Below are 11,485 nucleotides of genomic sequence, written 5' to 3'. Positions count from 1 at the left end.
AATAATTCTTGTATTTGATATAGCACCTTATGTCATTGGGATGTCTCAAAGCACTTCACAGAATATACTGTATTGAGAATTGACTGTATTTTATGAGTGAAACATTGCAGCCAGTTGTGCACAGCAGTGTCCCACAAACAATTGTGGATTCAGTGACCAATTCTTTGTATTATTAAATTGGGTGGAGTGAGAACTTTAAAGCCAGTGTGGTCAGCAATCAATGTGGGAAACAGCATAAATGTTGCCTGGCCACCAGCCCCAGTTCAATGAACAGCATACACTATACCAGTTTTCCTGAATTTTCACAATGTCAACAGCAAAGACGGAGCTTTACTATAAACATTTAAAAATCCACTTGAGGTCATGGAAAACAGCAACTGAACAACCTTAATACCAGATAAGCGCACTTGATTCTATTTCCAGCTATGTCAAACTTAGAACAGGATCTCAGTTTGTAGCAGATCTATGTGAAAACTGGTGATGTTTTACAAACCTGGTAACAGTTTTATAGATGAGCAAAGTGGTCAATCATCACAATGGTTGGTCCCAATTAAAAGCATAATGAGCAGACTGCAGCCTCAGCACCAGTCCAATGCAACTCCCCTGAATTACACAAGTTGTTAGACAAATCGCTACCAACCAAGCCCCACAAAATAAGAAACTGGTGTTATAGCCTAGGACTGGATGGCACATCACACAGCAGCTTAATGCTACTGACTTTTTCCAATAGTCCTTTCCTCCCCCCCATGTACATTTCCAATTTACAAAAAGTTGCAGGAAATGTTGAACTCATAACAAGAAGGATTATTTTGTAGCATTACATCATTCTCTGTCCACAGCATCAGGGCTGGTGGCAGTACAATTACCAATACAAATAGTCAGCAGGTAATGAATTCCATCTCTTCAGACAAGTATTGAAACTGTCAGCCAAGCTACAAGGTCTTCACAATTTCTCTGTCATAATTGTCCCAGACAACCACAGTGACCTTAATATAAACAGATCTGTCAGGTTAAATATTCGTCTGAACAGATGAAAAATGATGCATGCAGTTGCCAGTATTAGTGATTGATGCAACATCCAGCTATATAAATACAATATATGGTTACATATTGGTTCAGCCTGGAGGAATTTTAAATTGTCAGTCAAGAAGGTAAGTAGAGTGTCTTCCGCAGCTAGTGAGAGAACCTGAATTGATGATGTGCTGAATATCAATCTTAACTGCACCAATACTCCCCTGCTTACAAAACCTGGACACAGGATTGTGCACCAGAATTTTTATAGTTCACAAATTTCAATACAAATTAGCTTAAATCATCTTTTGAAAAATCAATCCGTACAAACGGCCATAGTTAAATAATCAATACATTTTGTTTCTGTACAGCAGAATCACCATTTACAAAGTAGTGTTATTGCAGTTTCAAGTATATCAGCTCTTTCAAACCATAGTTTGAAATATGTTCATAAGTTGGCTTTCATATCAACTGTACAACTATACATTATGCAAAAGTAATCAAGGGTCACAAAAAATATTACAAAATCAGAGCCATTAATAAATAAGATTTTTTTTAAAAACTACCAATATTTTTTAAAACATGTTCTGCCACATTAATGTAATTCTCTCCCAGGAAAGATCAGAATTAAAATAGCATTTCTCACGACAGCAGATTTCATTTGTTGGCGTGTACCATATTTTTATTTATTGCATAAATGCCCTTTGAACCCTCAGTGAATTTTGTGTCAAAGAACTTCAGTGTCAAGAGGCTGCGGCAAAGCTTTTACTGAACTAAAGCAGGAGGGTGTATTGTTACCAAGAGCACTGGATCTGACTTCATTTTGAATTTCAGGTATTTGGCTTGTAGTTATAGGCAGACCGGATACAAACTGCTTTCATCAACAGCTTAAATCCCCCCCATGGTTTACAGTATCATGTGAAATGCTTTTGGACTTCCTCCTGACATCAAAGGCAATATACCAAAAGTAAGTATTATTATGACCTCCAGACACTCTTGTTCCTCAATTATTCAGTTAACACTGCAACTGCTAATTTCACCTCAAGTTCCAGGTGCAATCTCAACTTGGGTGAGCCACCTTTCATTACATTGTTTTCCATTCTTCATACCAACTTTGTCTGCGATCTTATGACACTTTCCATTAAAAAGACAACATTTTTGCCATGCAAAATTTGAAGGGGAAATTATGAAACAGCTTTAAAATCCCAAATGCCAATGGTACTTTCATTCTGATCTTTGAGGAGATGATTACACTCGAGTACATACAGCCATAAATTAATGCCATAGGCACTTGTGAAACACGCTTTAAAATTGTCAGGCATGTAAAAATTACTTTGATGCCAGAGTTAACTGTTAGGAGAGAGACATGGGAGCAATTTTTCTAATCAGTTTGTTTAACGCTGCAATTTTCTCATCCAGCAAGAAGTTGTTTTTCTCTGCACTTTTCTGCCGATGCTCTGTAACCTGCAGAGCCTTCATCAGCTGCGAGTTCTCCAGATACAAGTCCTTCAGCAACAGGTCAGACTTGGTGTTCTTAGTCAGCTGCAGGCAGGCAAACAAGCAAAGAGTTCAGAATCCAAACAGCCTTTACATCATGATACTTAATTACAATTCAATATCCTAATTTTAAAAAAGACCAAATTTTCCACAACCATGTCTTGCTTTTGTAAAAAAAATCCTTTCAACCGCAATAGATATATTTCTTATTGCAAAAGGGATTAAGGGATATGGGGATAAGGCAGGGTTATGGTATTAGCTGGAGTTAGATTAGAAGATCAGCCATGATTGAATGGCGGGGCAGGCTCGAAGGGCCGAATGGCCTACTCCTACATGTTATGTTCTGCAATATAGCAATCTGCTGGGTAACCAGCCCATCTCTAGTTGTTTTCACACTGTGACTCCACAGCTTTACAATATGGCAGCAAACTAAAGGAGATGCCGCATTTTGAGACTCCTGTCACTTTTACATTCCCTCCAGATGTCCGGATTGACAGCCTTTGTCAATCTGACATTGATTTTGAGTTTGAGTTTTGCTTGTGATTTCTGCCTCCTAAATAACATTAGTAGGTGAGCCTGAAAACCTTGCATCTGGTGTTTTTCGCAATTCCAGCATTGCTCGTGAATGCACCACATCAGTCTTAGGGTGGAAAAGATGTGAAGCATCATTAGGGTGGGGTGTAATGGGCTAGAGAAGTATTAGCATAGTGATATATGCTCAATATGGTTTCCACCTACACATATATTACGTACATAAATGCCCAGAAGTAGGCATTTAACCTGAGACCACAACATGTAAGAGGAAATTGGATAAACACTTGAAGATATAGGACATAAAGGGAGCAGGAAATTGGGGATTAAAGCTGTAAAGAAGCTGACACTAAAAGGCCAATGGCATCCTTCTGTACTGTATTTGTTATGATTCTACACTAAATAAGAGGTCCTTCCGATGTGAAAGGTGCTATATAAATGTAAACTGTATTATATTGCAACTATTTAAGGCATATAAACACCACATAGGATTCAAAGTGAGACTTTGGTGCACAGCAAGTCAGTTCTAGAGTACTTAAATGCATTAAGAAAAGTTATGTTTAAATTGTTGCAAGTGCATGGTAAAGATAAGCTGGACTGAAATAATATGTTGCAGTGTTGCAACATATTGATAAATGATGACTGCGGGCTTTGGTAGAATTCAAATAAGACTTTGCAACCTTGGGCAATCACATTCGCCTCCTGTTAAAATTTGACCTTACAACACAATGGCTGCAATGTGCTACCAGGAAGGATGTGTCATGTCAGGCATTGAACTCATTAAGAAACAACTTGATGTGGTAATAGGAAAACTAAATGGCTGGTGTTCTGGAAGAACAAGATCAAATGAGCTTTCTTCACAGAACTTCTCGTGATCATTGATTTATACTCTATCCCTCTGCTTTTGCAATGCCTTGTTTGCCCTTTACACTTGAACTTCACATTGAACTGATGGCTTCAAGAATTTTTCCATTAGTTCCCTGTTCTAGTCAATACATTCATAAAATGCTACATTCAACGCATGAAACATACTTATTGGAACAGAGCTCCATCTACTTTTCATGCATACCACATAGGAAAACGTACTTGTGCTACATTGTAAATTATTTTCATTCAAGACCTGTAGAAGTGAAAAACAGCACCTTATTAAACCCTCAGCTCACTGCACCAAGTTAACTGTACACAGTCACTTCTCACCTGTTCTTTGAGCTGGTTCATTTTCTCTCGAAGAATAATTCGGACACCTTTCAGCTTGTATTCCACCTGTTCCATCCTTTCCTCCATTCGCTTCAGAAGCTGTTCATATTCCACCTGAAAAGGAACATACAGCATGTTATTATGCAATGCAGTTGATAATAGAGTGGACAATATTACTGTTTAAAATAACAACAATTCTACTGGATTTTTTATTATTGATGCTTTATACCATTTTAATATCATTTGTAAAACTCGCAACTAGCATTAATATATTAGCTCTACATTCCTTGCATTGATATTTTTTCTACACTGCATTGAGTGTGAAGGCAAGGCTGAGAACATTTGGGTCTCATTGGGCAAAACAGGGCTGGAGAGAATTGCATCATTATTAGAGGGAGGGATTTCTGTTCATTTCAGGCACCTGTGTTAGGTTGAGCAGCTCCTTTTTCTAGAGGAGGTGATCCTGGTTTAGGTCTCCAGGAAGCAACACATATATCAGGGTATTCCCACCTCCAAATCCTTCAGGTGCTCGCTAAATCCGTAGGTTTATTGTAGGAGAGAATAACTTTGTCACACAATGGGTTGTACTGTCTTGTTGCCAAGATTGTGTAAGTACATGCATTGCAAGGAAAGGGTTTCTCACTCCCTCCATTCCACCATGGGTGGCCAAGCCAAAAATACTACAGGAGTGTCTGTGGGCAACAGTAACTAAGACAAAACAAAAACATGAAGGACTTTGGGACAATCTCCTGCTGTTAGTGGACTGTTTTACCTGTTGTTCAAACATTAGTTTGTTGGCTTCCTGAGTCTGAGTATCAAGCTGTTCCTGCAGCTGAGTTGCTCGCTCCTTCTCCTCTGATAGTTTAATTTGTAACTGCACCAACTGGTCTTTGGATACAGCAGTACTAATGTGCTCCTTCAACTGTTGTTCTTGACTCACATGCTGAGATTTGGCAAGCATCAGCCTGGCTTTGGTATCTAACAACTGGGAAACACATGAGAAATAGGACTGAGAAGACTTTTACACAACATTGGTCATGCCACGCATAGTATTGGTCACAGTGCCTCGGACTGGACACTGTTTCCAATCACGATTAGTTGTAGCAGTACCTAAGTAATCAGCTAATAAAGAAGGAACCAAATAAAAACCTACTGTCTGTGTAGAATACAGGTCATTCACTTTATCACTGTTTGTAGGACATTGCTGTGCACAAATTGGTTCGCTCACAAAACACACAGTCACTACACTTTACAATATATCCTATGAAATCCTGGAAACATGCTCCCAATGTAAAATATTTATCATACCTATTATTAATTTTTATTAATTGTGGCCATTTAGGGAGCTCCAGAATCCTTGATTTGGGGTTTTATGAATTGAAACTATTTTCAGATTTAACAAGCAACAACAACACAGAACAAATCACATTTCACAGCACCTCCCAAACAAGTGCAGGGCCACTGAACTGCGCGATTACTGTACCTGTTCCTGAATCTCTACTAGGGCAGCTTCCAATTGTACTCGTGTGCTTTGAACAGTCTGACATTCCTGTCTCACAGCTTCCAACTCACTCTCAAGTATATGCATCCGACTCATCTGTCAAAATCACATCAACAACAATATTTTGACAATTATTGGTTTTGGATTATTTGAATTATTTTTTAACAAAAAGTAAAATGCGTAGAATTTTGCTATTGAATTAATAGCCAATTATAACAATAACAATGTTGTCTATGTCTAGTCAGAATTTATTATTATGGTTTAGTGCTTACAGCGCATTGAAAGGAATCGTTACTAAACTGATTCACTGTTTCTAATTAACATATTATATATTACACAGAGAACTTACTTAAAAAAAATTGCTACAATTGTTCTAATGTAAAATAGAAGCCTGGTTTTAATTTGGTAAGTTTGATAATAAACAAAGAGTGAAGTTCTATGGGATGTAGTGCTGCAGTACATAGCAGAAAAATTGCATGCGCTTGGATCATGAAAGAGCAATACACAGTAAATGTGGATGTAAATAAGACCCACAGAGATGAGCCTAACAGCAAACTAGCATAAAAAAGCGACTTTCTGCAGTATCTCACACACTGTGAGCCCAGGCAGGTTAATTGACCATCACAACCAAGTCCTACTTTATTTTCATATTTCAGCAGGATCTCTGGGCAGTGACCACTTGTTAGAACCCTGCCTGATCGTCTCTAATATGCATCAGACTCGCTCATTTGATACAACTCTGAACCCATAACCTTCTGAATCTGAGTGAAAAGTCAGAATTTTGACTTCATCCAGTCTATGCTGACGCCCCAATGCAGTGCCGGGGGTGTGGTCCATTCTTGGAGGTGCCATCCTTCAGGTGAAATGTTAAACCAAGATCCCGTTTGCCTATTTAATTGGATGTTAAAGATCTCATGGCAGTATTCGAGAAGAGAAAGAGTTTTTCCCAGTGTCCTGGCCAACAATCCCCCAAATAAAATCGGTCACTCGCTATTTGGCTATTTGTGGGACAATGCTGTTTGGAAATTGATTGCCTTGTTCACCTACAAAATAAAACAATCACTACACTTTAAACTGTGTCCTGTGAAGCGCTTTGAGACATCCTCTGGACATGAACGGATCTCTATCAAATGTTTATTACTATCATCATCATCATCTCCAAAAAGATTGAGGCCAAATGTTGTGCCCCAACCCGCTACCCTGGCTCAGATTAGCTAACACAGAACATATCAGATTTCAAACCTGTTCCCAGTCTGTATCCAGAGACCGCCCCTGCAAGATCTGCATCATACTTGTGATTTCTTGCCAACCGGATCAAGTAGGCTCCAACACTAGTACTGGTCACTTAAATGAACTACTGAAGTGTGACTGTGCCTGTGGAGCAGCCCTCCAGCAGGAAGTGAGGAGTCAGGAGGGGAAATTGAAGAAGCTCTATAATGTGTATTTTTTTAAAAAATTGATTGTTTTAGATGTTGCACACTAAAACAGTATTTCTCATGTGGTATCTAGAAGTTATACTGCCCTGTGACGTTTTAACAAGTTGTAAAAAAAAATTGGATACTTTTTCCTACTTGAGGGAAATCTTGCAATAATGTCTTTAAAGCTGATTTACATTCTTCCCCCTCCCCCAATGGTAGGTGATAAGGGAGACAGCGTTGTGGAGAAAAGTGAAAANGATCAGTTACCATTGCAGTGATTGTTCTGCCAAGAAGAGAAAGGAAGAGCGAGGAGAAAGGCAATGAGAGAACTGCTGCAGCAGAACTCAGTGCGCGCTCAGCAGGGAAACATGCCAAGTGAACAAAGAGCTCATCATTTTGAAGGATGGTAAAGCCTCAATTTGTGTTGAAAAATCAGAAAGTGAACAAAGAGCTCATCATTTTGAAGGATGGTAAAGCCTCAATTTGTGTTGAAAAATCAGAACAAGCTACAGTCACTTGCAGGCAACGTCTGTTAGACTGATACTTAATCAACTAATGCACGGTGGTAGTTACTGATGCTTCTCGGCACTGTTGAAACAGGCATTAACATGTAACTCACATCAAGAAACTTCAGTAAGCACTGATGCCACACTCACTGGAATTGTATCCCCTACTTATACAAATGGGGGGAAGAAATTATTTTTTTGGGGGGAGGGGGGTTACCAAAAGACTTAAATTCATGTTTTTGTCATCAAAGCAGGACCATCAACTTTCAGTATCTGTAGCTATAATACAGGATCGCAAGAGCTCTTTACTTCAGCTCATCGCTGGGTGAGAGACTTCACAGTATAATTGTACCGTGCTTCTCTGAATCAATCGCTTTGGTAGAGACTTCAGATTCCAGATGGTACCAGCAGATTGAATGTGATATAATAGTTGCTGTTTCAATTTGTTTGTTCTGGTGGAAATGGGTCCAGTTAGTATCCCTGATCTTTACTGAATTTGAGGTGAAGTTCACCCACAAAAATATACACTCAATTAACTTTACAGTATATTTTGTGAAGCACTTTGAGGCGTCTCCAAGACGTGATAAGGATCTATATTAAATGCAAGGATTATTATAATTGGCTCTGTGCTTCCATTGACATTACCTTGTCTCTATCCTCCTGTAAAGCCTTCCTCAGGGACCCCATCTCCTGAGTGAGTGATAGGGTGTCCAGTTGGGTGGCTGTGAGCTCCGACTTCAGGTGGTCTGCCTCGGAATGTGCGCCCTCCAGAGCTGCTTCCAGGTCTTTTGTCTGTAGTGTGACAACATTTTAGATTAGATGCCAAACAGCTATCCAATTCCTACTTCATTTGGTAAGACTAACCAGTGCTAGTTTGTCTTTTTCACACAGCACCATTCTCTTTATAAAGTAGCTAAATTTAAACTGTTCATCAACCCTCCCCTGACCATGGGTCTGTGCCCAAATAGTGTCAAAACAATAAATACAGTAGAGTATTAAATAATTTTATTAAAATGTCTTCATCCCCCAGTGCCTTCGCCTTGCTTCCTCCCTTTCCTCCTTCAAGGCCGGGCTCAAGACCTTTCTCTTTGACCGTGCCTTCAGCTCCCCTCTCGACTCTCTACCCCCTCCTCGCTCCCTCCCTTCCCTCCCCTCACCCTGAGCATTTCCCCCCTGCTCAGGTCCTGACCTAACTGTCCAGCGCTTGGGACATCCTCCCGACGTGAAAGGCGCTCTATAAATGGAATCTTGTTGTTGTTGTTCATGGCTGTTTGTGGAAAATCGTTGTGTCCTAATTGGCTGCTGTGTTCACTTATAAAATACACAGTCACTACACTTCATAGGAAATCCTGTGAAGAGCTTCAAACCGTTCTCCTAGCATAAAAGGTGTTTATATCAAATGCAAGGATTATTATTTTTATAAAGAAAATGGCAAATTCTCTAAAAGCAACAATGGTCTTTAACAAGGGCTTTATTAAGCCTTGATGTGGAGTCCTGTAGCTCAGTGGTTAGAGATTTGGGTTTGATTCCCGGCAGGCGATACCTTGGGCAAGTTCCTTACTCCACACGCCTGATAATAATCCCTCAAGAAAAAAAACAATAATAAATTGGTCACTTCAATCGGGACACTGCTGAGCACAATTGGCTGCTGCGTTCCACAATTCACTTTACAGTATATTCTGTGAAGCGCTTTGAGATGTCTCGAAGATAAGATAAGGCCCTAAATCAAATGCAAGGATTATTATTATTATTGATCAAACATTTTTTTAAATGATCTAGAAAAGCTTATGGATTTGGCCCAATTTTAATGTATTCCCACATCAATCATTCTGCACCTACATCAACTTATAGAATACAATACAAAATTACATTTGTATAGCGCTTTTCACGTCGGGAGATGTCCCAAGGTGCTGCAAAGCAATGCGAGCAGAAAAATAATCAGACACACAAAATCTGAATGTGGTCATTTTGCAGTCAGTTCACACTGTTTCAGGGAGGTGGAGTTATACACAATAATGATACCTTCTCTTTGGTCTCCTGGAAGTGCTGTGTCAGTGTCTGGCATCGTCTCTCCAGGTCCTCCTTCTCTGCCCTCAGTGCACCTGCCTCACTCGCCTGTGAACTCTGCTCCAGTACCTGCAAAGCCAATAATTAGCAGAAAGTTCAACAAGTGAGTAAGTAGTGTTACTTTTTATTAGGAACTCCAGCGCAGGGCGAGGCCTGTATCACCACCAACCTTGAAAAGAGCAGCAAAGAAAGAAAGCATTTCAGGAGGATGCAGCTTGCTTGAGTGTGAAGTAGTGTGCAGGATGGCGGGAAGATTAAGAGAGATAAGGAGGTTGACAGACTTGAGGTTCTGGGAAACAATAAGTTTTGATTACAGCTTGGTGGAAAGTCAGGGTGATAGCAGAGGTAAGTTCAAAGAAACATTTGTGATAGCAAGAAAGCGAGCCTGCAAAAGGACAACAAATCTGGTGAATCTTCTTCAGACAAGCAGAAAAAACACAAATTCTGATGGATTGACCTTTATTTTCTGCCCAAAGGTATTGGCATCACAAGCTGACTGCTCCTCAGAGTGAGGCACAGGAGTGCTGGGGAATGGAATATTTAACTATTTCAGGCACTAGTGTGAATATCAAACACTTCCCCTTGCTCCACATTAACAACCTCACAAGAAACCTTCTATCACCAGACATTTCCACTTCCTACACAGTTCCTCTGAGTAAGGTTGTCAATTTAGTCTCATTTAGCCGCAGCTTTGGCTGTGAATCCACACTCACTAGAAAGTTGACCTAAGACCATCCAAACTTAATTTACGAAGAATGTACAGCACGGAAACGGGCCACTCGACCCAACCAGTTTGTGCCGGTGTTTATAGTCCACGGGAGTCTTCACCGATTCCTTTATTTCCCTCCCATACCTTTCCATTTCCCTCTCCCTCATGTGAAGGTCTAGCTTCCTCTTAAATGCATGTGAATTTGAATTACGAACTGATGTCTTAAAGCCAACAGAAGACTGTAACTCAATCAGTCTTAACTACATCTGAACTCAGATCCTGAGATGGAAGGACAATGCAACCATCTGCTGTACCATCCAGTTCTCATTTAAAGTAAATATTTATATCAGACACTTCTCATCAGAGAAAAGCAAGTACAAAGTTGCACTATTAGGAAATAGAGACAATTTTAAACAATGTCAATTTAAAATCAATGGCCACATTTGTTACATTTTGTCACAGTTTTTCAGGGTGAATTGTGATGGATTAGTAATATAAACATTTAAAGAAAAGTCACTTTTGAATTGTGTAATGGAGGTGCATAACATAATCATCTGAAAACCTTTTTGAGCCTTGGCCAATTTGGAATAGCAGAATCCCTAAATTATAGCAGCTTGAAAATGCATCAATTCCTGTGTCATGGGATAGGGAGTCTGCACGATACAGTCACATGCCAGGTCTCTACAGGAAGCTATCAAGCTGTATAAGATAAAAGAAACTTCAAACATGTCCCATGTGTGTGATCATTACAGAGCTGTAATCATTTGGATACAGAGCGATACTGAAATATAGTATGCAGATTTGCAGCACACTTCACTTTGAATTCATATGCGAGTCTCTTTTTTTCCCCAGTACTTGAAAATCTACTACAACAACAAGATTACATTTGTATAGCGCCTTTCACGTCGTGAGGACGTCCCAAGGTGTTAGATTCTCACCCAGCGGTAAAAAAATTGACAGCCTTGAAATTTATACTGAGAAATTAATTTGCAAACAGAACACATATTGCTTGTCTGTATTGAAATATTCCTTTGAAAGCTTTTTTTGC

At 39.6% G+C, this 11,485-nt stretch overlaps 1 protein-coding gene across 1 annotated transcript in view; it reads right to left on the bottom strand.

Moving 5' to 3' along the window:
* Window positions 1-734: 734 nt before the first annotated feature.
* ninl (ninein-like) overlaps window positions 735-11,485 on the bottom strand; it is a 49,685-nt gene continuing 38,934 nt past the window's right edge. The window contains exons 21-26 of the mRNA XM_007894356.2: window positions 9,684-9,797; window positions 8,307-8,453; window positions 5,720-5,833; window positions 5,009-5,221; window positions 4,237-4,350; window positions 735-2,553 (exon numbers count right to left, since the gene is read on the bottom strand). Coding sequence (XP_007892547.2) covers window positions 2,365-2,553; window positions 4,237-4,350; window positions 5,009-5,221; window positions 5,720-5,833; window positions 8,307-8,453; window positions 9,684-9,797 — 891 coding nt within the window. The 3' untranslated portion in view covers window positions 735-2,364. The remainder of the gene's footprint in view (window positions 2,554-4,236; window positions 4,351-5,008; window positions 5,222-5,719; window positions 5,834-8,306; window positions 8,454-9,683; window positions 9,798-11,485) is intronic.

The sequence above is a fragment of the Callorhinchus milii genome, unplaced genomic scaffold (assembly GCF_018977255.1).
Source record: "Callorhinchus milii isolate IMCB2004 unplaced genomic scaffold, IMCB_Cmil_1.0 Scaffold3, whole genome shotgun sequence".
Classification (NCBI taxonomy): domain Eukaryota; kingdom Metazoa; phylum Chordata; class Chondrichthyes; order Chimaeriformes; family Callorhinchidae; genus Callorhinchus; species Callorhinchus milii.
The sequence above is the reverse complement of the archived record's forward strand: the minus strand, read 5'-3'. Positions and strand labels throughout refer to the sequence as shown.